At 37.4% G+C, this 27,493-nt stretch overlaps 2 protein-coding genes across 3 annotated transcripts in view; one reads left to right on the forward strand and one right to left on the reverse strand.

Annotated features, from left to right (window-relative positions):
- Positions 1-8,658, forward strand: LOC127856029 (uncharacterized). Of its 2 annotated transcripts, none has more exons than XM_052392020.1 (5): positions 1-54; positions 592-752; positions 2,439-2,524; positions 5,864-5,940; positions 8,164-8,658. In XM_052392020.1, the coding sequence occupies exons 2-5, from the start codon at positions 612-614 to the stop codon at positions 8,307-8,309; spliced, it is 450 nt and encodes a 149-aa protein (XP_052247980.1). In that variant the 5' UTR covers positions 1-54; positions 592-611; the 3' UTR covers positions 8,310-8,658. The 2 variants fall into 2 exon arrangements, with proteins under 2 accessions (XP_052247980.1, XP_052247981.1); XM_052392021.1 differs by lacking the exon at positions 1-54 and adding an exon at positions 171-218.
- Positions 8,412-27,493, reverse strand: part of LOC127856015 (uncharacterized) — a 26,379-nt gene continuing 7,297 nt past the window's right edge. Inside the window, exons 3-9 of the mRNA XM_052391980.1 lie at positions 23,552-23,706; positions 20,815-20,970; positions 19,354-19,483; positions 14,667-14,789; positions 12,864-12,978; positions 10,190-10,365; positions 8,412-9,485 (exon numbers count right to left, since the gene is read on the reverse strand). Coding sequence (XP_052247940.1) covers positions 9,350-9,485; positions 10,190-10,365; positions 12,864-12,978; positions 14,667-14,789; positions 19,354-19,483; positions 20,815-20,970; positions 23,552-23,706 — 991 coding nt within the window. The 3' untranslated portion in view covers positions 8,412-9,349. The remainder of the gene's footprint in view (positions 9,486-10,189; positions 10,366-12,863; positions 12,979-14,666; positions 14,790-19,353; positions 19,484-20,814; positions 20,971-23,551; positions 23,707-27,493) is intronic.

Genomic DNA, 27,493 nt, shown 5'->3' on the forward strand with positions numbered 1-27,493 from the left:
GTATCGGCTTGACGTACTTACATCAGATACGATAGTTTCACGCTCACCTTCGAAGAGAAGGTTCGTTAGATATTAAAGCAGATGGGAAATACTTAACCGTTCCGCATTTATTCAACGAATACAAAATAATATTACAACGTTACGATAAGGGTTTTTATTATTTTAAGTTATTCTGGAGGATTTCGTGTTACTTAGTATTTTAAACTGAACAGATAAAGGTTCGTTATATGGTAAAGCAGATGAGAAATACTAATACGTTTCCGCATTTATACAACGCATACGAAATAATATTACAATGCAATAACACGAGTTTTGTTATTTTGAGTCGTCCTGGCGGATTTTGTGTCGCTTAGTAGATTTACCTGAACAGACGCCAGATGAAGAACTAAACTTTAGCGCATTCATAAAAAGTAAACATAATAATATTACAACGTAAACACAAGGGTTTTGTTATTTTGAGTTACACTGGAGGATTTTGTGATACAAAGTATGTTGAACTGAACAGACGCGATATTAAAAACGCCACGAGAGTTTGGTTATTTTAAGTTCTTCGGGAGGATTTTGTGTTACTTGGTATTTTTATTTAAACAGACGCCGCGAGATTTTCACCAATGGCGGGAACGGTAACGAAAAAGCAAGCTGAGGGCTACTGGAAGAAGTATAACAAGGATGGCAACGATGTGCTTACAGTGGAGGAGGTGAAGCAATGCCTCCAGGAGGTCTACGACACCGTCGATGACTTCGATGTCAATGTAAGAACGTTACCGCAAAAAGTTTGTGTATATTTAATCATCGCATGTTGATAAAATTACATATTGGCAAGGTTGCCGATGCGTAGTGGCGTAGTGGCGTCCGCCTGGCATGAGGTAGGTCAAGGCTTTGATCCCCACTGTTGGAGCGTTCTTTAGACCGACCCCGAAAGACACCAAGTACTGGTTATATTCAGGAAACGGATTCGAGAGCGTTTCAATAAGCCTCCGTCTTTCGATGCAATCGAGCTAACATAAATAGGTTTCAATAAAATCTGTATAGATAATCTTTGTATGTTCATATAATCGCATGTTGCATAGTGCATACTTACTATTATTGATTTTAATTAGTGGTATCGTGCAATGTTTGATTTGCAAATGAAAACTTTCCTTAAATCAGAAATTTGGGGATTAAGGAGTCAATAATGTGCCAATTAAATTAATGGTTTTTTCTTCACCTTAAGTAAGCAGGTTGCCTCTAACATTTTGTGCTAGATTATGTAAAATTAAAAATACGCACACACTATTACATGTATACTCGTTTTCATACATGTGTACGTGTTGTGTTGACATGCGTTCACTAAACGATATACAATTAAAGATAATAACATGTTAATCAATGTGTCTCTACCGGTAAGGAGCATATACGATAATTTATATTTATTTAATACTTTGGGGTTTATCTTTTTTCAATAGTTCACCTGAATACAAACAATATTTTCCATGGTAAAATAATGAGCAAAAGTCTTAACCCTTTGCATGCTGGGAAATTTGTCGTCTGCTAAAATGTCGTCTGCTGAATTTCTAAAATTTGCATTTTCTTCGATTTGTTTCAAATAATATTATCAGAATAGCAAACAGTTTGGATCCAGATGAGACGCCACGTTCTGTGGCGTCTCATCTGGACCCAAACTGTTTGCAACGGCCTTCAAAATTCGGTTCCCGCACTGAAAGGGTTAATCACGCATGCTTGGTTTATAGTCGGTAACGCAACTAAAAGCACACACGAATACACTCGATTTTATGAAACCACGAAATTTAACATCACACTTAAATTAACGAATCCACAGTAAACATAATAACTTGTAAAATCATTAATCCTTGACATTAACAGACTATGGCAAACAATATTAGATAATAGATATCGTATCATTGCGACAAAAGTATCCTGTGAATTAGTTCCCCCTACTTTCCTGTCTGACTAATTTCTGCTTTTTCACGAAAGGAAATAGGTGGTTGTCGATAGTGCATTTGATATCGTGGCCTTTTGACAAAATCAAGCAGAAATAAAAACATGATTTTGTTAATTGTAATGCTTGCTAGTTCTTCCTGAATGAGTTAAGCTTTAACGAGTACATTATACGTACATCTCAGCGACCCAGAGGGTCATTAGCAGGGAGTAACATTATTGCAATTATAATGCTTGTACATTGGTTTCTATGAGAAATTCGTTTCTTTTGTCCCGAAAGAAGTCAACGTTAATTCTTGCATATTAGTTTGCAGGAGGTATTCGCTTTCATTTGCCCAAAAAATGACAACTTTAATGCTTGCACATTTGTTTAAATGAGAAATTCTCTTTCTTTGGTCCGAACGAAGACAACTTCAATGCTTGCATTTTGGTTCGTAGAAGAAATTTGCTGTCTTTGGCCCGAAAGAACCTATCTTTAATGTTTGCATTTTGGTTTGCAGGAGAAGTTCGCTTTCTTTGGCCAGAAGGAAGCGAAAGCGTTGACAAAGGAGGAGTTTTTGGCAGGGATGCTGCGCACAGACAAGTGGTTTGTTACGTTACGTACTGTACCACAGGTGTAAGGCGCGTGGCCAATTCACTGAAACACTATCAATATGTCATAATACAACTTTTTTCATCACTTTGACAAAAAAAATCTGATATTATATATATGAACATATACAGTACACGGGTGTTGGGCGCGTGGTCAATTCACTGTAACACTATCAATATGTCTTAAAACAACATTATTGATAGTGTTTCAGTGAATTGACCAGGCCCCCAACACCTGAGTACTGTACAGGGCCCGTATTCAACCAACTATTGGTACACTTAAGTCTATAAAGAAAAAGAATATTCTTTACACTGGACTATCAAAGAATTGCTTTCAGTTTGCATCAAACTGTCATGAATTGCCTCTCTTGAAATCCTTTTTTCACGAAGAACATTTGTCAATGACATAATCACCAGTGGGAGCCTGTATATTTTCAAACGCTGAACATATTTTTTTTCATTCTTAGTTTATTCTTTATTCTTAAGTCTAAAATGGGTTGGTCAATACGGGCCAATGAACTTGGCGTTTGATTAAAGCTTCTAGTAATGTTTATAAAATTATGTGTGTTGTTTAGTTCAAGCAACTGTTTGCTAATGCTGCGTTTACACCATGTTCCCGGCGACCACGGCAGTCCCGTTTGTCCGAAACTTATCGCGCCGTGTGGCTTTTGCAATTTTTGACCTTAAATCCAAGGTTTGGTAGGTTGTGCTAAGTTTCCTCACGGTTTATCAAGGTATCCGTGACGTGCCGTCGAAGCGAAAACGCGGCCCTTCGACGGTGCGCTAAGTTTTCATCCACGGTCTGCCACGGATGTATAAATGTTGCTTCAAGGTACGATGCGTTCTGTTAAGTTCCCGCACGTTGTTTGCGTTTGTCATGCGGGTCTGATACGTTGTACACGTTTGCCAGTCATTTGTCACGTTCTGTCAAGGTACCGTGCGGATCAAACGTGGACATCGAAGAGGTTTCGGGCACGATTGTGCTCCCGGTATAAAAGAAAACTCTCAAGCAACAGTATTTATTATAAGAAAATAATTCCAGTGACATGGATGTGAACGACGAGGATGATTTTATGTTTGCCTGCTTATTTGCAGCATTAATAAAATCTTTGCGTTGTAAAGAGCTGAAAGAAGCAAAAAGGTCCGGGAAAGACGAAAAAGGAGGCCAAGGTCCCTGTGGGTTCGTCCATGGCTATCGGAAGCTAGAAGGCAGCAGCAGGGGCACTGATGCATTTCTTACCAGGGAACTCCGCAACGAAGATATCAACACCTTTCAGAATTATCTGAGGATGCCCCCAGAATTATTCGACGAGATCCTTGAACGGATATCTCAAGTCATCTCAAGACAAGATACGAAGTATCGCTCCTCCCTTACACCTGGATTGAAACTGGCACTGACTCTGAGGCATTTGGTGGAAGGCAAGTACTTTCAGGTTGTTCCTCCACTTGAACGTCGTTTGCAGCGCGGGGGGTAGTCTTTGTTCGGCGCTTTCTTGGTGGCATGTTTGCTCATCGAGTGTTCAGACTGAAATGAAAGTTTCCTGAGAAGCACGGCTTTTATATACTCAGCTTCAGACCGCGCGAATCGTGTCAGACCGTACAACAACTCAACTGGCCGTAACGCATCTGCCTGCAAAACGCAACACACCGTAACGGGTCGGATTAAACACGGAGCAAAACGGCTATCAATTATCCTAGCTTGCCGAAGTTATCTTGACAAAGCGTAACAAAACGTAACACAACGTGATAGAAACTTAACATGTCGGGGAATGAAAAGGATTCCCGTCAGAGTACGGACACTTTTCGGGTTCTGTTACGGCCTGCTACGTACTGTCAAGTTGTGTTGCGTTTAACAAGTTCTATCACGTTTCTCATTTCCGCCGTGAATGCCGTGGCAAACTTTTTGACAGTTTAAAATTTTGGCACGGCAACCACGGCAACCCCGTTGTGTCACGTTTGGCTATTCCGTTCCGCTACGTTGCCTCACGTTCATCCCGTTTCCTCCATGGTGGCCCGAAACGTGATTGCCGTGAACATGGTGTAAACGCAGCATTAGTCCCTACTTCAGAGTTTCAGTGTTTACTGGCGTATTCTTGAAACTATGTTTTCAAATGTGTAAACTAACTACCCAACAGAGGACCAGCGAACAAATTATTACTATTTAGTCAATATTCATGTTCAGGGTGTCTCCTGTGTATCTAATGAAGTCATTTGCGTAATTTGGAGAGAAGGCAAAACATCTTATAATGCCGATTAATTAAAACGTGTAGAGCTTCTGATGGAATGCTCGATTAGACGGGAATGTACTGGAGTGCACGTAGTTTGCTTTAAGGTTATGTTTCTACTAGTAGTTTCTGACATTCTTTACTTTGGGAATGCAATTGACAACGGAAGTAGCAAACCACTTGACATGTCACAAGATTAGTAGTGTTGAAGATCTATTCGCATTCCTGATTTTAAGTGCACCACGCATCACACTTACTGTGCCAAGAGAATACGGGTCTCATGTGAATACGCGTTTTCTTGGTGCCTCCATACCAGATAGGTGGATTTTTATCCGGGCACTTCCCACCCCTACCCAACAGCACACAACAGAACTCCATAAAATAAATTTCATAAATAATAGCTGGAAACTGAAGCTATCATTCAAAGGTCGCCGAAACTCAGTTGGTCAAGTTAATCAATTAGGCAGAAGAACTTGTACGAATTCCCAGTCCTCACATAATTTAGCTTAAAGACCACATCATCTTCAAAATACCTACATACGCGCATGTTATTGTTACTGGAGAGAACTAAACACGAAAATATTTAAACAGATCATTATTTCCCCCCCCCCCCCCATGTATTTGGCGTTTAAAACCCCAGTAATTATAACATACATGTACATTGAAAGCACAGCACAAAAACAATTGTGAACATTTTTATCGAAGAGAATATGCCATGTAAAGTGTTTATATTAGTACTCAAAATAAGTTTTAATAGAAGCATTGTTTTTATGGGTGTGTCAGGTATACTCGACAAGTTTGCCAGGTAAACATGTAAAAGGTTTAATTTAATTGACATTAATTCTGTCTTGTTCTGTGAAAGCTGGTCATAATGCATGTGCGTAAAGTGTCCTATGCAGTCCGCACAGGCTAATCAGGGATGACACTTTCCGCTTAAATGGTATTTTCCGTTTAAAGGAAGTCCCTTTTTACAGAAAATCTAGTTTAAGCGGAAAGTGTCGTCCCTGATTAGCCTGTGCGGACTGCACAGGCTAATCTGGGACAACACTTTACGCACATGCATTATGCCCAGTTTTCTCAGAACAAGGCACAATTGTATTCGTTTGCAGTACATCACTGGAACAACAGTTTAAAGCCATGGACAAAGACGGTAGCGGAAGTCTCAGCAAGGAGGAACTGGAGTCAGGTACACAGCAACAGTGTATATGAACCGCGCTCTGTGAAATACATGGCATAAAAGAAACCTTTTCGTGTTTTGGTAAATTGACAAAATTGTAAAGAACAAGGGCTGTTTGTAAAACATGCATGCCCACCCCCTCCTTATATGGGCTGTCAGTTGTAGTGGCAGCCATTGTGTGAATACGTTTTTTTGTCACTGTGACCTTGACCTTTGACCTAGTGACCTGAAAATCAATAGGGGTCATCTGCCAGTCATGATCAATGTACCTATGAAGTTTCATTATCCTAGGCGTAAGCTTTCTTGAGTTATCATCCGGAAACCATTTTACTGTGTCGAGTCACCCGACCATGACCTTGACCTTTGACCTAGTGACCTGAAAATCAATAGGGGTCATCTGCGAGTCATGATCAATGTACCTATGAAGTTTCATGATCCTAGGCGTAAGCTTTCTAGAGTTGTCATCCGGAAACCATTTTACTGTGTCAAGTCACCATGACCTTGACCTTTGACCTAGTGACCTGAAAATCAATAGGGTTCATCTGCGAGTCATGATCAATGTACCTATAAAGTTTCATGATCCTAGGCGTAAGGGTTCTTGAGTTATCATCCGGAAACCCTTTTACTGGTTCGAGTCACTGTGACTTTGACCTTTGACCTAGTGACCTGAAAATCAATAGGGGTCATCTGCGAGTCATGATCAATGTACCTATGAAGTTTCATGATCCTAGGCGTAAGCGTTCTTGAGTTATCATCCGGAAACCATTTTTCTGTGTCGAGTCACCGTGACCTTGACCTTTGACCTAGTGACCTGAAAATCAATAGGGGTCATCTGCAAGTCATGATCAATGTACCTATGAAGTTTCATGATCCTAGGCGTAAGCGTTCTTGAGTTATCATCCGGAAACCATTTTACTGGTCTAGTCACCGTGACCTTGACCTTTGACTTGAAAATCAATAGGGGTCATCTGCGAGTCATGATCAATGTACCTATGAAGTTTCATGATCCTAGGCGAAAGCGTTCTTGAGTTATCATCTGGAAACCATTCGGTGGACGGACCGACCGACATGTGCAAAACAATATACCCCCTCTTCTTCGAAGGGGGGCATAAAAATGTTTCAGATTAGCAAATTGTCGTTTTAGACATAATGTGGCGTCTCATCAGGATCCAAACTGTTTGCTATTCTGATAGTATTCTTTGAAAAAAAAACAACGAATAAATGCTAATTTTAGAAATTCTGCAGACGACATTTTAGCAGACGACAAATTTCCCAGCATGCAAAGGGTTAATATGAGCAGACTGTACAGGTTAATTTGTACCGACACTACGCACACTCATTTAGACCCACAGAGCGCCGCTTATATAAATAATGAAAGATGATAATGGTAAAAAATGCATATTATAATCCCTAATGCAATTCCTGAACTAGTAAACAAAGAAAGAGCTCTCTGTCTTGTTGTTTGTTTAATGTTGTTTGTTAGAGTAAATCAATATATTAAACAAACAGAAGCCATTATTTACCACTCATATAAAATATGCCCAGTCCTTAACAAGTCGCTTCTAATACTGGAAGATTACAAATGAAAACTTAAAGATATGATGTAACTTCAAAGTCATTACATTAACACTCAAACTATAACTAAAAGAGTTTAATAAACTGCCTTTGTATTTTTATAACACTAATCTATGCGCTTATTTTCAAAACGTCCAATGGGGAAAATCCAGAGACTGCATTCACAAAAAAATTCTGAAGACTTAAGAATAAAGAAAAGACTTAGAATCAATAAATGCGCATCCTCAATTTGAATATATATAAACCACCACTGGTGAAAATGTCATTAATAAAATGCTCTACATGAAGATAGAGAAGTTAGTGTCAAGTTTGACTAAAAGGTCGCCGTGGTGTTGTGGATATGGTGTCAGCCTAGCAACCGGAAGGTCAAGGGTTCAATCCCCACTGTGAGAACGTTCTGTAGATCTCCACAAAGACACCAAGTACTGGTTCTAGGGACAGGAAACAGACTTGAGACCATTTCAATAAGCCTGAGGCTTTCGATGCAATCAAGCTAAAATAAATAGGTTTTAACTAAACTAAGTTTGACATAAAATTAGAGCAAATGAATATTCAAAATTAAATTAAATTCGTAAGTCTAAGAATTTTTTGGTGCATAGAGGCCAACAACATGTTTTATTCCTTTGACTTTAATTGATTGTTATTGTTTCTACACAGGCCTGACAGGTCAAGGTTTTGACCGTGAACAAGCAAAGGTCATCCTAGAGGAGCTAGAATTTGACAGCGACGGGAAATACAACATCAAAGAATTCTTGGAGACTGTGGCATTCAGTGAAATGTTTACAAAAACATACAAGTGCTAACAGATATGACTGAATATGTTATTATGTACTTTTATGCTTGATTACATTATTATATGCAAAGAACATGGACTGTAGTGTTTTTTTTGCAACTACAATAACAGATTGTTGGTAAAGAGTTTATTCCAATAATTCATATTTTTAAAATAATTTTTAAACAAATAATCATGAATTAATGTGAAAGATTAGTTATATATTTATCAAAAATATCTGAACAAAGAATTAATAAGAAACTTCATTGAAAGTGTAATGCATTCACAAATATCTGGTTGTAAACAAGAATAAATAGACTTTTAATAAAATTTATAACAAAACTAACAAATACAATAATAATAAATGGTATATAACAAGAGATGTGTTTGTCAGAAACACAATGACCCCTATCATTCGATCCGGGGGGCATAAAAATTGGACAATAATTAAAACAATCACTAAAGTTGTAATTAAATATATTTTTCAATTACTTTATAAACAAGATAGCAAAATATAATTCCTTCAAATCAACGGTAATATGAAAATGCAACCTACCATATGCTAATTATGCATAAAGAAATGTTATTTATATTGAGCAAAAACAAAAAGGGCAAACATGCATCTTATATTCATACTGCTCAGTTTTCATTTTTTGTCACCAGCAAAAAATGACATGAAGTCACTTTCAATACTTAAGAAATATGTAGTATCCATTTGGCTATTGTATTAGCAAGACTGTTAAGACTGTGTAACAATGATTTGATATTACACTTACAAAAAATAGATTATTCTGTTAAAGTTATTGTCTATGTACTGTCACTATGCCTCCATAACAACAGGCATGGTATATTTTGAGCTGATTCTTGCATAGAAACAGAAATGCAAAATATATGCTATACAATACATGAATACTTAAAACATAAAAGATGCAATCCAAACAGGGTTAGGTGAAGTAGATTGAGCTATTGCGCAATGTACAGAATTTATTTTATGTATGCAACATAATTGACCTTTAACCTATAGACTCAACATACAATACCACAACAAAGCCTAAATGAACACCTTTTTGGCTACTGCCCCTTGCTCGTTTCCATCATCTCTTGCAGGGCCTCACAGAATGCGACGATGCCTTTCTCGATTTTCTTTTTATCACAGAAGCTGATTGATAGGCGGGCACAGTTTCGGCAACCTCCAGTGGGAGAAGTGCTGAAAAAGTTAATAATTCGAGCCTTGTTCTGGGGTCGTATTCCAGAAGCTTCTTAAGTTAAATTGTATTCTTATTCTTATATTGGGAAATTTTCTTAAGTGTTTCATTTCATATTGCAATAGATTGAAATCAAGATATACATTGAAATAACATGATTGTGCAAATGCTACGTAAGGAATAGCAAAAAAAAACATGTGTTCTCATTTGGTAAAGAAATACACAACATTGTAATTTTGAACTTAAGTGAAATTATTTAAGAAATGACTTAAGATGTTTCTGGAATACCACCCCAGGGAACATCGGGCTTATTGCATGATTTAAAATAATTGTTTATTAATTTAATTCTGTAACAGGGCATATTTCAATCCTTCTTTCGTGAATTTAGCCCTTAATCTGGGATTGGTCATGAAATTATTTCTAAGGCCTTAATTTCTCTCTACCCCTGATTCGAGAGGGGCAGTAGTCAGTTACTGGCATAAGTATCAGCACTTAGAATTGATAAACCAGCTAAAATACTCACACAGGCAAACTCTTAAGACAGAATGACAGACAATTTTAATTGCGAATACAATCAGTACATAGCCATTTCAAGATAACATATATTTCAATTTAATAGCATGTCAATGGAATGTGACAGACAGAATTTTGTTAACTTATGGAGAATGTTCTTAACAAGTTTTTTGTGATTTTAATATTTGCATACCTAGCACCAAATATGAAGTTGATTTTGTACTTCTCCACAGCCAGTTTTAGAAGCAGCATTGTGTCCACGGAGGGAGGTAATTCCAGCCAGATAAAAAAGCCACCCTTCGGGTAGTCTACCTTCACATCTTGGGGCAAATGCTTCCTCAGGGATGAGCACGCTATATCCATGCGCTCCTGTGTCAAATATTTAAGATAAAATGTGACTACCTTGTGAACTAAAGCTTGTCAACATGGTATATCCATGCGATCCTGTGTCACATATTGAAGATAAAATGTGACTACCATGTGAACTAAAGCTTGTCTACATGGTATATCCATGCGATCCTGTGTCAAATATTGAAGATAAAATGTGACTACCATGTGAACTAAAGCTTGTCTACATGGTATATCCATGCGCTCCTGTGTCACATATTGAAGATAAAATGTGACTACCCTGTGAACTAAAGCTAGTCAACATGTTATATCCATGCGATCCTGTGTCAAATATTGAAGATAAAATGTGACTACCATGTGAACTAAAGCTTGTCAACATGGTATATCCATGCGATCCTGTGTCAAATATTGAAGATAAAATGTGACTACCATGTGAACTAAAGCTTGTCTACATGGTATATCCATGCGCTCCTGTGTCAAATATTGAAGATAAAATGTGACTACCATGTTAACAAAGCTTATCAAAATGGTATATCCATGCGATCCTGTGTCAAATATTGAAGATAAACAGTTACTACCATGTGTACTTAACCTTGTCTACATGGTATATCCATGCAATCCTGTGTCAAATATTGAAGATAAAATGTGACTAACCTGTGAACTAAATCTTGTCAACATGGTATATCCATGCGATCCTGTGTCAAATATTGAAGATAAAATGTGACTACCCTGTGAACTAAAGCTTGTCAACATGGTATATCCATGCGATCCTGTGTCAAATATTGAAGATAAAATGTGACTTTCATGTGAACTAAAGCTTGTCAACATGGTATATCCATGCGCTCCTGTATCTGGCATTAAAGATAAACATGACAGCCACGTGGGCTCGAGGTGCTTCAAACTAGTGTTAAAAACAGCATTACTAATGACTATCACCAAGTATCATAAACATTCTCAATTGTTGAGCTCAACTCAGAAAATCAGATTTGAGTTTCCACTCGACTGAGTATTGACACTCGCCTGAGTATTGAGAATGTAGGTCAGCGCATAAACATCTCAAATCTCAGCTATAAGAATATGTGCATATTCCTCCTCGAAAAACATCATGAAATTTTTAAAGTCAGACACAAAACAATTGCATGTGAACACTAAATTGAGCATTTTGATCAAACTCAAGTTGAGTTACAATATTGACTTAAGCATGTTCCTGATACCAGGCCCATATAACACTATGTAGCGTACACTATATTCCTTTCTGGGCATAATAAAACACTGCTATTCCTTAGACTATATTCCTTCCTTATTATACTCCTATATTCTGCTATCACTTACACTTTATTCCTTCCTAAACTATTCAAGTGCCCATCAACGCTATTTTCTTTTCTGAGTTATTCAAGTGCTCTGCTGTCACAAAGGATATACTATTGTCTGAGCATACTTAAGTGTTCTGTTATCAATCAGGCTGTATTCTTTTCTGAGCTTATTCAAGTGCTCTACTATCACTTTCGCTATAATATTTTCTGAGCATATTCAAGTGCCATGCTATCACTTACCCAATATTCTTTTCTGAGCATATTCAAGTGCCCTGCTATCACTTACCCAATATTCTTTTCTGAGCATATTCAAGTGCCCTGCTATCACCTACCCAATATTCTTTTCTGAGCTTATTCAAGTGCCATGCTGTCACTTAACCTATATTCATTTCTGAGCTTATTCAAGTGCTCTGCTATCACTTACCCACTATTCTTTTCTGAGCTTATTCAAGTGCCCTGCTATCACTCACCCTATATTCTATTCTGAGCTTATTCAAGTGCCCTGCTATCACTCACCCTATATTCTATTCTGAGCTTATTCAAGTGCCCTGCTATCACTCACCCTATATTCTATTCTGAGCTTATTCAAGTGCCCTGCTATCACTCACCCTATATTCTTTTCTGAGCTTATTCAAGTGCCATGCTATCACTTACCCAATATTCTTTTCTGAGCTTATTCAATTGCCCTGCTATAACTTACCCAATATTCTTTTCTGAGCTTATTCAAGTGCTCGGCTATCACTCACCCTATATTCTTTTCAGAGCTTATTCAAGTGCCCTGCTATCACTTACCCAATATTCTTTTCGGAGCGTATTCAAGAGCCCTGCTATCACTCACCCTATATTCTATTCTGAGCTTATTCAAGTGCCCTGCTATCACTTACCCAATATTCTTTTCTGAGCTTATTCAAGTGCCCTGCTATCACTTACCCAATATTCTTTTCTGAGCTTATTCAAGTGCCCTGCTATCACTTACCCTATATTCTTTCTTGAGCTTATTCAAGTGCCCTGCTATCACTTAAACTATATTCTTTCCTGAGCGTATTCAAGTGCCCTGCTTTCACTTAAACTATATTCTTTCCTGAGCTCATTCAAGTGCCCTGCTATGACTTACCCTATATTCTTTCCTGAGCTTATTCAAGTGCCCTGCTATCACTTAAACTATATTCTTTCCTGAGCTTATTCAAGTGCCCTGCTATCACTTACCCTATATTCTTTCCTGAGCTTATTCAAGTGCTTGGCTATCAAGCCTTCCTTCAAGGCTGATGCTATCACTTTTGATGTATAATGGTTAAATGCCCCACCACTCCAGGCTGTAGCACTGTAAAGGTCAGAAAATATTAACTTTATTATAAACAAGTGATGTGTTTCTCAGAAACACAATGCCCCCTACTGCCCCGCTTTGAAGCCATATATTTGACCTTTGACCTTAAAGTATGACCTTGACCTTTCACCACTCAAAATGTGCAGCTCCATGAGATACACATGCATGCCAAATATCAAGTTGCTATCTTCAATATTGCAAAAGTTATGGGCAATGTTAAAGTTTTCGGACGGACGGACAGACTGACAGACAGTTCAACTGCTATATGCCACCCTACCGGGGGCATAAAAAAACTTCTAGTGAATTATTTTACACAAATTGTTATGCATGCATTTCCACTTGTCAATGCAGTTCCTTGCAATCTAAAATGCATTTGTTATTAGTTCTCTTCCAATTATCAATGAATTATTATAAGACACACCATATTTTTTCTGCAAAAATTAAAACATTTTGAGAACATTGTTGGGACATTTACTTTCATGGTGGGACACATAAAGTGATATTGCATTTTAGTCTGTAAGGCATGGTTATCACAAACATCTCAATTTTTAATCCTGGAGTATGTTTTCTATTCAAAGATTCTACATGATTAGCTGTAACCTGTCTATAAAGCTAATATGTAACATTTCAAAGTGTAACAAGGGACAAAATTGTCACAAAACCAGGTTTTCATTGTGAAAAAAAAATCTGATAAAGGGAGAAAACTCAAACTGAACTTTTGAAATGAACAAACAAAATTAACCCCCTTTGTAAGTTTGTTTTTAAAAAAAATCTATTTTTAGTCGTGGCGACCTTGACATTGGAGATATTGACGTGATTCTTTCGTGCGACACACCGTCCCATGATGGTGAACAAATGTGCTAAATGATTTTAAAATCTCACAATGAATGACATAGTTATGGCCAGGACAAGCTCATTTATGGCCATTTTTGACCTTTGAACTCAAAGTGTGACCTTGACCTTGGAGATATCGACGTAATTATTTCGCGCGACACACCGTCCAATGATGGTGAACAAATGTGCCAAATGATTTTAAAATCTGACAATAAACGACATAGTTATGGCCCGGACAAGCTTGTTCCACCCGCCGGCCAGCCCGCCAGCCAGCCAGCCAGCCCGCCCGCATTCGCCAATCTAATAACCAGTTTTTTCCTTCGGAAAACCTGGATAAAAAAGCCCGCATTATGACAAATTTCAAATTTATAGGGTCATAACAATATGAAGAATAATATCCTGTAAGACATTCCTCAGAAACTAGGTTACCGAAATCTCCCTTTATTGTAAACATGCAAATTTGAAACTTCCAAACTTAGTGGGGTCTCTTATGGAGAATAAAGGTAACAAAGTTCACTTAAATCCCTCAAGCCATTCCTGAGAAACTAGCTTACTGAAATAACCTGATGTAACCTGCCTATATAGTGTATGCTAACATTTCTAAATTTGTAATGGTCCCCTACTTTCAACATATTTTTCAATAAAACTACAGTTACCAAACTTAACCTTTGGAATCATTTTCAAATTAAATTGCATGTTTGAAGTCTGAATAAAATCCCTCAAGCTTTCCTTGAGAAAGTAACTTACAAAAAACTTAAACCTAGCTTGAAAGCCGACGCCGAGGCTAATATCGTCTATTGCCTTTTCTTCCCAAGGCCAAGCTAAAAAGTAAAATTATTGATTGATCTCACCTTTTTTCTAAGTACTTCATAATCCTAGGGGGCGCCTCAATCCAGCCCAGCCGAAGTCCAGGGGCCAGAATCTTTGAGAACGTGCAGTTGGAGAGAACATGACCCTGGAAATCTTCATCCATGCTGAAAATAGGAAGGTTAACACAAGTCCAAATAATTGCTTCAAACTAATGATCTAAGCTAAGCTGAGGTTAACTGATTAACAGCAATCTTTACCAAAACCGTAACCCTTTACTTCTTAGATACATATTTTGACGCATTTGTGGTCCCTTTGTAAGTTAAATTTAATTAAAGATCTTTCTTACTAAATTCAAGTTTTAAAGTCTTCATTTCCAACCATTAGATATTGATGAGAAGCAAACAGCATACAACCTGACCAGACTGCGAGTTACTCGCAGGCTGTCCTGGTTTTATGCTATTTGCAAAAGCCATTTTCTCTTTGCTTCTGATGGAGAAACGTTTAAGATGGGTTTACAGTTGCAAATCATTTTAATCTTGCAGCCATGAATGAAAAGGCACAATGGGCATCAGTTTTGGTACAAATACAAAGAGGTCCCAGCGGCATAATGGATATAGTGTCCATCTAGCAATGAGGAGTTTCCAGAATCAATAAAAAACGTTTGAGTGTTCTCAAGATCTACCCCAAAAGACACCAAGTACTGGTTATACCCAGGGAACTGATTTGAGAGTTTCAATAAACCTACGGCTTTTGATGCAATTGAGCTTAAATAAAAATGCTTTACCCATTCAGCCCTAGTGTTGTATATGTGTCCAATTATCTACAGTGGAGTTGCTAGCGTCGTATATAGGAGTCCAATAATCTACATTGTGAATTCCTAGCGCCGTAAATATACGACAACTAAGTTGTAGTTCTGAACGCCTAATGACTTAAAAATATGTCTGTTTAAATTGGTATTGAAAAAGTGGTTGTTTATTTGCAGTCAGTTTTCAAACCTAAGAAAATAACTGTAAAACCATTATTATTAGTGGAACGATCATTTCCATGCATTTTTATGAGTCTGCTGAAAAATGAAATAAAACGCCAAACAAATGTATATGTCTGAAATCTTATATCAGGTATCATTGAACATTCACACAATTGAAGATCCAAAAGATTAGTTGATGATTTAAAAAATTGTATTGTCAATGAAATTAAATGCATCAACGGTAAACACTTTAAAGTTGTGTGATATATGAAGAAATGGTTCACACTTAATCAGGCATACATGTAGATGGGGCAAAAGCATGGTACCTTTCTGTGGTATTTACAGCACGATCAGCTTATTCTTACCATGGATATAATGTATTGAGCTGACGGTGTATGATTATCAAATCAAAGGCTGTCAGAGGACAGCGCACTCGACTATTCGAGTGCTTGACAGTATAACGTAAGCCATCATGGGGAAATTGTTCATTTTCAATAAGGTCAAGGTAATATAGTCATGTTCTAAGTGGAAGAGGACTGTCACAGAGTTACAAATATTATTTTATTATTATATGATTTTGATTGAGTGCATTATAAATTCATACAATATCATAGTTATTAAATATGATTTCTTTGTCTTCTGAATTGCAGTTGAAGGTTACTTGGAACCACATGTTTAACTTGATATTGATTACATTGTGTTAGTTTCAGTCTTGGAAGTCTTCTCATGTTAAATTCACACTCAATATGCAGACTGTGTGCTGACTGTATGCTGATCAGTTCTAGCTATAAAGAATGACTGTGACTAAAGATTCTTAGACTAGGTGCTAATTAATTACAGTCTTATAGAAGTAAGGAAGTAAGGTACTGTATGAGAGATAGATATGATTGGTCAGTGAGATGTGTGGGTGTGACTTGGCATTAAGGATCTGTATGATCGATGGATGAATGAGAGATATGATTGGTCAGTGAGATGTGTGGGTGTGACTTGGTATTAGGGATGAAAGGGTTTCAAAAGAGTGACAAGTTAGTTTATGGAGGAAGGAAGTAGAAATCAGTAAGAAAAAAATAGAAAGTCAGTAACAAGTTAGAGAGACAGTTGGAAATAGGAGGCTGGAATTTGATGAGAAATTATGAGAACTTATAATGAATGAATAAAAGAGTAAACGCAGCAAGCGAGTTGTGTTGTGCTAATCATAACAAGGGCACAGATTTCCCCCGGTCCGGTTTCAGGACCATAATTGAAACATATTGATCGCTTATGTTTTAAAGAAGTTGTAATTTATAGACGATTCTGAGTTCAGGTATATTTTCCACGATTTATTGAGCATTTGTAAAGACATAAAACAAAGTAATAAGATTTAATTTCAAGTTTGATAGCTATAGCTTGGGTGGGATGGTTGGACAGGTCTTCAATTTTATTTTTTTTAAATATTTGTGTTTTTTTTACCATGTTTCAAAGAAAAAAATCTTTTTGGGTGGGGGGTGGGGGTGGAGAGGAGTGTATAATGTGGGGTTGTGGTCATCTATTTAATGATCTTTCACAAAAAAAGGAAAACAAAAATTGTTTGGGGGGGGGGGGGGGGGGGGACAGGGAGATTCTGGGGTGGGGCATGGGGATGGTTAGGGTGGAGTCCATTGTGTTATGTAAGGTAAGTGTTGTTTTGTCAAAGTATGAATCAAATCTGATAATAAATAAAGAAGTTATGGCAATTTAATTAAAATGTATTAATTTGACATTGAGAGTCAAGGTCATTCAAAGGTCAAGGTCAAATTCAACTTGCCAGGTACAGTACCCTCATGATAGCATGAAAGTATTTGAAGTTTGAAAGCAATAGCCTTGATACTTCAGAAGTAAAGTGGATCTTAACACAAAATTTAACAAAGTATTCAAAGTTACTAAGACAAAAAAGGGCCATAATTCTGTTAAAATGCCAACCAGAGTTATGCAACTAGCCCTGTACAGTCCCATTACGATAGTTAGCGAGTGTTCCAAGTCTGAAAGCAATAGCTATGATACTTTAGAGGAGAAAACTGGACCATAACACAAAACTTAACCAAATGTTAAATTATCTAAGTGTAAAAGGGGCCATAATTCTGTCAAAATGCCAGTCAGAGTTACATAACTTTGCCTGCACAGTGCCCTTATGATAGTTATTAAGTGTTGCAAGTATGAAAGCTTTGATACTTTAGAAATAAAGCGAACCTAAACACAAAACTTAACCAAATTTTCAATTTTCTAAGCATAAAAAGGTAACAAATTGCTTGTTACAGTTGTCTGCTCTTGTTTATGGATTGGGGGTCATGTTGGTAAAGAATGTCAAAGTCGTCTGAAGATGCGCACGTTATCGAAGCAGACTATAAACCGCACCTTTAACCTTTTTAACCTTTTAAGAAAACTGCCCCGCCACTGGCGGCCCTGTTTTTCAACAAACACTTTTGAACTAAACCAACATATCATTAAGACAAACATTTTGACAAAGTTACATGAAGATTGGGCATGAAATGTGACTTCTACAGTGTTTACAAGGTTTTTCTTTTTTTTTACCTAGTGACCTAGTTTTTGACCCAGCACGACCCAGTTTCAAACTTGATTGAGGTATGATTGGGACAAATCTTCTGACCAAGTTTCATGAAGATCGCACAAGAAATGTGGTCTCTAGAGTGTTTACAACCAAATGTGGACGGACGACGACGAACGAATGGACGACGGACATAGACCGATCCCAAAAGCTCACCTTAGCAATCAGGTGAGCTAAAAAGCTCACACGAATGGTACTTTGATGACTCCATGCAATATTATATTTAATTCAACAAAGAATGTATGTTTTAAATACGAACAAGCAAAAATAACACTCATGACTGAGAAAAATGTTGAAATTATATGTTGGTTTATTGCAATTAATCAACAAATTATGGAGAAATAAGTGAGTGTAACTCTTTTCATGGAATATTAGAAAAAATGTGTACTACTGACAGTGTTTAAACTTCTATGCAAATTTGTTGCAGTAACAAGGCTAGCTTTTGATTTAGGAGTTCCAAGATTCAAACCTCAAGGCAGGCAAATTACAAAACAATATTTTTGTTGTTGTTATGTGTTATAGTTGTTATCAATCCGAATTTAACAGTTTTGTTACTTAATTGATTTAATGATATTTGTCAAAAATACCACACAGGATCTGTTGGTCATGTAGGTAGACTCACATACCAAAAATCAGCTTTATATCTAAAAGTGTAGCGTATTTTTTTTTTCCAGAAAACGGAATGCAGGACGGACAAACGGACAGACATTGCGACTACTAAATGTCACCCTACCGGGGGGCATAACAAAATCAAATGTGACTTTTCTTGAAAAATGTTTATTATAAAACATTAGTGAAAAGTTGAGATTTTCGATAGAGGGTAAATAAGGCAACAATTCAAACACATACAAATCATCAGGTGAACAAATCACACAAATTATCTGGTGGGTTGAGTTGGGTAATGTGAACAAATCACACAAATTATCTGGTGGGTTGATTTGGGTAATTGGGAGTTATAAAATTCCCAAAAAGGAAGGAATATATAGTTGGAAGGGGAGGGGGTAAATATCCACACAACATCTCATGCTCTTACTTATATATATATTATGAAATAATGGTTATTATCTTCGGACGTTAGTACAGTAAGGACTAGGGGGAGAGGTAAACTTGCACTACAACAATTGGGTTAAAGTGAAGTCGGTTTGGGAGGTAAATTAACACAGCCATGTGAGAATCTTACTGATTATCATACGACATCAGTCTCGGTGGGCATACTGGACTGTCGTCATAATGCAGCATGTTGTAGATGTCCTCTGTGAACAGCAGGACGTCATGTTTCCGCGCTAACCGAATAAGCGTTCTGCAACGCTCTACAAAATATGGGAAAAAATTAACCATTTACGGCTATGCAATGCATTTTGATGTGTTTGAAGTCCCTTAGAAAACCAAATAAAACAAGAGATTGCCAAGCAATATGGTCCCCTACCGGTGAAACTCCACCATTGTCAGAATTTATATACTTTTTTATATTTTTTATTTGTTGCCATAGCAACCAGAATTCTTGACGTAGGAACACAATGAAATGACGTGCATAATCTCCATATTGCCATCTATCCATGTTTTAAGTTTCATGAAAAAAATATGAAGAAGTTTTAAAGTTATCGCAGTATCCAGAAAAGTGTGACAGACTGATTGACAGAGCGCAAACCATAAGTCCCCTCCGGTTTCACCAGTAGGGGACAATTAAAGACCTTTCTCACTAGATTGAAAGGCTTCAGTTTTCCAATACTTGTAAACAGATGAGAAGCAAACAGCACTATGCTGTTTGTACAAAAGTTCAACACACAACAATACCAAGATTTCAAAGTGGCATATTGGATATCGTTGCTGTCGTTCTCAAACCTCGTAGCTCCAAAATTTTCAAAATATTTTTTTCGTCTTTTCCGAATATATGAAGTCTGGCGCGTGTTTTGTGCTATATCTCTTAGCTCTACGCCAATCAGAGCCCTTGAAAAAGCCAAGTGAAGTGACGAAATGTTGTAGAATGATTGTTGGCTTTTTTCCCGGCAAAAAGTCGTACCAACGCCATTTCACCGTCGTTTCGTTTGGACAAATTTGACAAAAACGTTTTCATAAAAAAAAATATTTACAACTACGAGGTTTCCTATAAAAAAAGAGACGTTTTTTTCTCTCTCCTGAAAAGTTGGCATTTTGTAGCTACGAGGTTTGAGAACGACAGCGACGATATGGTGTCCAACTAGTGACAGGTAACTCACTGGTTTGATCCCAATTGAGGATGCATTTTTTGCAACCTCTGCTCAGATATTTGACTGAAACCTGCATTGCTGGATCAAACCCCTGCCTTCATAACCAACCATGTGATGATAGCCTAGCCACGTGGTACAATAATTTTACCATTGTTATTTTTACTTTTTTTAGTTTAGGTTTATTTATCTTTTTATTATGAACCTAAATGAATTCACTATTTTCAAAATATAAAAGAAAATGATGCTTCTTTTCATAATGTAGATCTTAAACAAAAAATAAAATCCTACCAAATCTGGAACGATGTAACCCAAAGATACCAAGTAAGGGTTCTACCCAGGAACCAGACAAAAAAGTGTTTCAATAAGCCTTTGGTGTTCGATGCAATTGAGCTAAAATCAATAGGTTTAAACAAAACTTTCTCACATAAAAATACCTGGAGACATGCAGTAGCCTTTTGGGTTATTGAAGGTGGGTATTGTGTAAACCATGCCCCAGAACGGAGTCTTCTGTCCAGCAATGGAGGTTGGCTTGTGTTGGACCAGCATTGACTCCAGCTTCTCTGCATTGATACCTTCGCTGTCGGTTGGCACTGAAATACAGTGTTCCTTCCGTGTTTTTTTCCCCAAAAAAATTACTGCCATTTACAGGCCGTTTTCCAATATCAACAAGAGCTGTTTTCGTGAAACACAATGCCCCCTACTGCGCCGCTTTGAAGCCATATATTTGACCTTTGACCTTGAAGGATGACCTTGGCCTTTCACCAATCAAAATGTGCAGCTCTATGAGATACACATAAATGCCAAATATCGAGTTGCTATCTTCAATACTGTGAAACCATTATTATTCGTCAGACATTAATTTTTGTCTTTTTGGACGAATTCAAGATCCTTATGAAAAATCATGTCCCATATTATTTGTAACAAATAAGACTGAATTACCGTAGGCATGAGGCATTTAAATCCAGCGTAATCCAGGCATATACACAGGGCTCGAAATTAACACTCGCACACTCGCAAAATGCGAGAAAAAAAGATTGCAAGGTAAGTTATAAGCCACTAGTATTTTTTTCAAGTAAAGAAATAGTGAAAAAAACGAGTTATATTGCTGAATGCGTTCGACGGCGTGAACGCTAAACCGTAGGTCAATTTTTTGAACGTCTGAATACCCATATGCGGAAGCGCGCACCTTGTTTGTAGACTGGTATACTTATAATACAGATACCCGGATGGTATTGATACAAAGAACATGAAACAGTCGACTATTCACACTCAAGTTAAATCCGGTTTTGACACAAAGGGGTGTACATTATACAGTGTACTGACAACTGACATTTCCTGTAAAACGCGAATGCAATAAGGCTGTATCGAATGCGTTGACTTCGTTTAGGTATAATAGTGTTGATTAGCGCTAATTGTTCACAACTTTATTACCCACTGTGTGTATTGTGTTTTTCAGGGGTGTTGCAGATTATACAGCCAACACGCGGCGAATCCGGATTAAAGACAATACTATAATTTAACGCAATTAAAATATGACGATGTGTGATCAACACCTGACTGAAATATATTCTGCGCTTTTATTACAAATTAATAAAGAACATATTGATTTATGTTTGGTTGTCCGTGATTGTAATGGAAAAAGACTAATTGGCAATTGGCTTTGTTGTTTAAAACACTCGTTAACGGTTATTCAGTCCCACTTATTCGCAAATCATAACAAAGAACGTGTCAATGACATAAAATAATAAGGGACAGTTACTATCACCTGAAATAACAGACTTGTTAATTGGCATATGCCAAACAAGGCCCACCTCCTGCAAGTGACTACCAAGTGTCACCCCTCTTTCCCCAGCACGATTTTTTCGCAACCGCGTATTACATGTATTACAAACATTACAAACAAATTGGACGCTTTTTTTTTCAAAACCAGAAATGGACGAATTTAAGTGCTGACTAAATAGTCATTTTTTTTAAAAGGACGAAATTTCGTGCTGACGAAAATAAATGGTTTCACAGTATTGCAAAAGTTATGACCGAGGTTAAAGTTTTGGGACAGACACACACATACAATGACAGACACATACAATGCCAAACAGACAGACAGGCCAAAAACAATATACCCCTGATCATTCGATCTGGGGGCTTAACAAGAAACATGATTTTCCCCAAATTCTGACCAGTTTTTCACCCCAAAGATGCCAATAAATCTGGCAATAAGTATCCAAATGTAAATGTAGTGAGTACAAACGCTGTTCAGCAACACTAATAAGTATAGCTTAGGCCTTATACAGCCATTCACACTGGTCAGTAAAACAGACCCATTCCCAAATCAATATGGTAATAAAATTTCAAAATTAAAAACAAGGGCTGTTTGTAAAACATGCATGCCACCCTTATGGGCTGTCAGTTGTAGTGGAAGCCATTGTGTGCATACATTTTTTGTCACTGTGACCTTGACCTTTGACCTAGTGACCTGAACCTTGACCTTGACTTCACCACTCAAAATGTGCAGCTCAGTGAGATACACATGCATGCTGAATATGAAGTTGCTATCTTCAATATTGCAAAAGTTATAAAACTTTAACCAAGGTTTAAGTTTTTGGACACATACACATACAATGAATGAACGAGTCACTGTGACCCTGACCTTTGGCCTAGTGACCTGAAAATTAATAGGGGTCATCTGCCAGTCATGATCAATGTACCTATGAAGTTTCATGATCCATTTTACTATTTCGAGTCACTGTGACCTTGACCTTTGACCTATTGACCTGAAAATCAATAGGGGTCATCTGACAGTCATGATCAATGAACCTATGAAGTTTCATGATCCTAGGCATAAGCGTTCTTGAGTTATCATCCGGAACCATCTGGTGGAGGGACCGAACGACGGACCGACCGACAGACCGACCTTTGACCTAGTGACCTGAAAATCAATAGGGGTCATCTGCCAGTCATGATCAATGTACCTATGAAGTTTCATGATCTGGTGGACGGACTGACCGACAGACCGACATGTGCAAAACAATATACCCTCTCTTCTTTGAAGGGGGGCATAATAAAGATACTTATTAGATTAGTATCTCCCAAATCAGTGGACTTCTTGCGCAAAACATTTCAGATCCCAAAAATTGCTTTTTCCACCAAAATTGCTGATAAAAGGCCTGATACCTGGTATGATATTCATTCCAAAGTCCTCCCTAAGGATCTTGACAGCAATGAAGTAGGTTGGGTCCTCCATGAAAACAGGCGTGTCCTTGTTGAACATCACCGTGGCAACCAGGTGCAGGCCCTGAGTGGCACCTGCTGTTACCATAATGTCTTCCCTGAAGAATAGAATCATAGGATGGTTAGTGTAGTTAACCTAGGAACCAGTGGGTACCATTGTGTCTTCTCTGAGGTTTATTATTCAATGTTTAAAATGTTGATTTAGTTTAATTAATTTACCATTATGTCATCCCTGGAGTTTGGTATACAATGTTAGCATTATGTCATCTCTGGAGTTTGTTATACAAAGTTAGCGTTATGACATCCCTGGAGTTTGTTATACAAAGTTAGCATTATGTTATCCCTGGAGTTAAGCATACAAATTAAGCATTATGTCATCCCTGGAGTTTGGTATACAAAGTTAGCATTATGTCATCCCTGGAGTTTGGTATACAAAGTTAGCATTATGTCATCCCTGGAGTTTGGTATACAAAGTTAGCGTTATGTCATCCCTGGAGTTTGTTATACTAAGTAAGCATTATGTCATTTCTGGAGTTTGTTATACAAAGTTAGCGTTATGTCAACCCTGGAGTTTGTTATACAAAGTAAGCATTATGTCATCCCTGCAGTTTGGTATACAAAGCTAGCATTATGTCATTTCTGGAGTTTGTTATACAAAGTTAGCGTTATATCATCCCTGGAGTTTGGTATACGAAGCTAGCATTATGTCATCCCTGGTCAGTGGAGTTTCTTATACAAACTTAGCATTATGTTATCCCTGGAGTTTGTTATACAAAGTTAGCATTATGCAGTGTTCATTCTGGGCCAGATTTCTGGTGGGCCATTAATGGCCCATCAGCCATAAATTTAGTGGGCCATTTAAAGATTTTGTAGGGGCCACCTGATTGCAGGATTTATGATCACTACCAGCTGCATGTCTATTCAGAGTACTTGTCTGAAAATTCGAACAGCAGTTAATAAACATGTTACTTTTACTATGCTTTTTACAAATGTCACAAAACATTAAATTATTTGTGTCATAGTACGACAACCACGTAAATTTCTCTAACCAACCTTTCTGGAATTTATGATCATCTACATTTTCCGAACCTTTCATTTGTTCGCTTGAACCAGCAGACGATGTAGGCATACTCGCTTCAGCCAAAGCATCTGCTGTTTTGCCACCTTCCTAATCAGAAGCCCTTTCACATTCCCTTGGTTTTTTGTTTTTAAAAAATGTAGGAGAGTTCGTCCCTCGCTGCTCTCCTTTTCTGCTTTACACTTTGACATGTTTAAACACTTTATTTTTTATTTAAAATGTTTGAAAATCACAACAAAATATGTTGACAAATGTTTTCAACACTTTCTGATGAAGTATACACAGTTTGCTTACATGTGACATCTATCAACCAATGGAAGTGCAGGATTCAACACAGTGCGCCCGCGGTAGCCAAGCAACGGTTATTTTCCATCAACATTTCGACTCAGCAGACAAGTGTTTAAAATTAGCAATACGATTCCGTCGCATTGGTTTTTATAATTAAATCACTCATATAATTTTTAATGTGCCAATTATATTATGTTTGCGCCCGACTGGCCCACTGATATTCTTAAGAATGCGCCCATTAATATTTTGATGCGGGAATCCCGCAATGGCGCTGCCCAGAATGAACACTGATTATGTCATCCCTGGAGTTAAGTATACAAAGTTAGCATTATGTCATCCCTGGAGTTTGTTATACAAAGTCAGCGTTATGTCATCCCTGGAATTTGTTATACAAAGTAAGCATTATGTCCTCCCTGGAGTTTGGTATACAAAGTTAGCATTATGTCATACCTGAAGTTTGGTATACAAAGTTAGCGTTATGTCATCCCTGCAGTTTGGAATACAAAGTTAGCGTTATGTCATCCCTGGAGTTTGTTATACAAAGTAAGCATTATATCATCCCTGGACTTTGTTAAACAAAGTAACAAAGTTAGCATAATGTCATCCCTGGAGTTTGTTATACAAAGTTAGCATTATCATCCCTGGAGTTTAGTATACAAAGTAAGCATTATGTCATCTCTGGAGTTTGTTATACAAAGTTAGCATTATGTCATCCCTGGAGTTTGTTATACAAAGTTAGCATTATGTCATCCCTGGAGTTTGGTATACAAAGTTAGCATTATGTCATCCCTGGAGTTTGGTATACAAAGTAAGCATAATGTCATCCCTGAAGTTTGGTATACAAAGTTAGCATTATGTCATCCCTGGAGTTTGGTTTACAAAATTAGCATCATGTCATCTCTGGAGTTTGGTATACAAAGTTAGCATTATGTCATCCCTGGAGTTTGGTTTACAAAATTAGCATAATGCCATCCCTGAAGTTTGGTATACAAAGTTAGCATTATGTCATCCCTGGAGTTTGGTTTACAAAATTAGCATTATGTCATCCCTGGAGTTTGGTATACAAAGTTAGCATAATGTCATCCCTGGAGTTTGTTATGCAAAGTAAGCGTTATGTCATCCCTGGAGTTTGTTATGCAAAGTAAGCGTTATGTCATCCCTGGAGTTTGTTATGCAAAGTTAGCATTATGTCATCCCTGGAGTTTGTTATACAAAGTTAGCATTATGTCATCCCTGGAGTTTGGTATACAAAGTTAGCATTATGTTATCCCTGGAGTTTGGTATACAAAGTAAGCATAATGTCATCCCTGAAGTTTGGTATACAAAGTTAGCATTATGTCATCCCTGGAGTTTGTTATACAAAGTTAGCATTATGTCATCCCTGGAGTTTGGTATACAAAGTTAGCATTATGTTATCCCTGGAGTTTGGTATACAAAGTAAGCATAATGTCATCCCTGAAGTTTGGTATATAAAGTTAGCATTATGTCATCCCTGGAGTTTGGTTCACAAAATTAGCATTATGTCATCCCTGGAGTTTGGTATTCAAAGTTAGCATTATGTCATCTCTGGAGTTTGGTATACAAAGTTAGCATTATGTCATCTCTAGAGTTTGGTATACAAAGTTAGCATCATGTCATCTCTGGAGTTTGGTAAACAAAGTTAGCGTTATGTCATCCCTGCAGTTTGGAATACAAAGTAAGCATTATGTCATCCCTGGAGTTTGGTATACAAAGTTAGCGTTATGCCATCCATGGAGTTTGGTATACAAAGTTAGCGTTATGTCATCCATGGAGTTTGGTATACAAAGTCAGCATTATGCCATCCATGGAGTTTGGTATACAAAGTAAGCATTATGTCATCCATGGAGTTTAGTATACAAAGTTAGCATTATGTCATCCATGGAGTTTAGTATACAATGTTTAAATGGGTGGCATCAGTGGTATCCATTATATCATCCCTGAAATTTAGTATTCAATATTCTTTGGCGGCACCCACTGTTACCATATTGTCATCCGTGAAGTTTAGTAGTTTATTTTACCATTATGTCATCCCTGTTAAGTATACCAGCCATTATGTTATCCCTGGAGTTTAGTATTCAACGTTACCATTATGTCATCCATGAAGTTGAGTTACAATGTTTAGAAAGGCACTAAATGGCGCTGGTCATTACTATTATCAGGTCATCCCTCAAGTCTGGTATAAGATTTGTACCATTATGTCACCATTGATTTATAGTATTCAACAGTGGTTTTTTGGAAACATTCAATTGGAAATTGTAATAGGGAATGGATCCCTATTATGGCCCAACTTTGAAACAAAAAAAAACTGATAAAGTGCTTACTGTAAATGGTTTGTGTAGTTTTCATTTATTTTGATATGTTCAAACATACGGTTGACCTGCAAACAGCATACAAAATGAACAGACTGTAAGCTACTTGCAAACTGTTCTGGTTTTACGCTGGTTGCATTTAGCGATTTTCCCTTTGCTTCTGAGCTGGAATCAGTTAAATTATACAAA

This window comes from Dreissena polymorpha, chromosome 13 (assembly GCF_020536995.1).
Source record: "Dreissena polymorpha isolate Duluth1 chromosome 13, UMN_Dpol_1.0, whole genome shotgun sequence".
NCBI classification, from domain to species: Eukaryota; Metazoa; Mollusca; class Bivalvia; order Myida; family Dreissenidae; genus Dreissena; species Dreissena polymorpha.

Excerpts from the sequence above, each read along its gene's own strand:
- LOC127856029 (XM_052392020.1), top strand. The coding sequence starts at position 612 with ATGGCGGGAACGGTAACGAAAAAGCAAGCTGAGGGCTACTGGAAGAAG. Across the intron at positions 2,525-5,863 it reads ATGCTGCGCACAGACAAGTG|TACATCACTGGAACAACAGT; the intron begins GTTTGTTACGTT and ends ATTCGTTTGCAG. Across the intron at positions 5,941-8,163 it reads CAAGGAGGAACTGGAGTCAG|GCCTGACAGGTCAAGGTTTT; the intron begins GTACACAGCAAC and ends GTTTCTACACAG.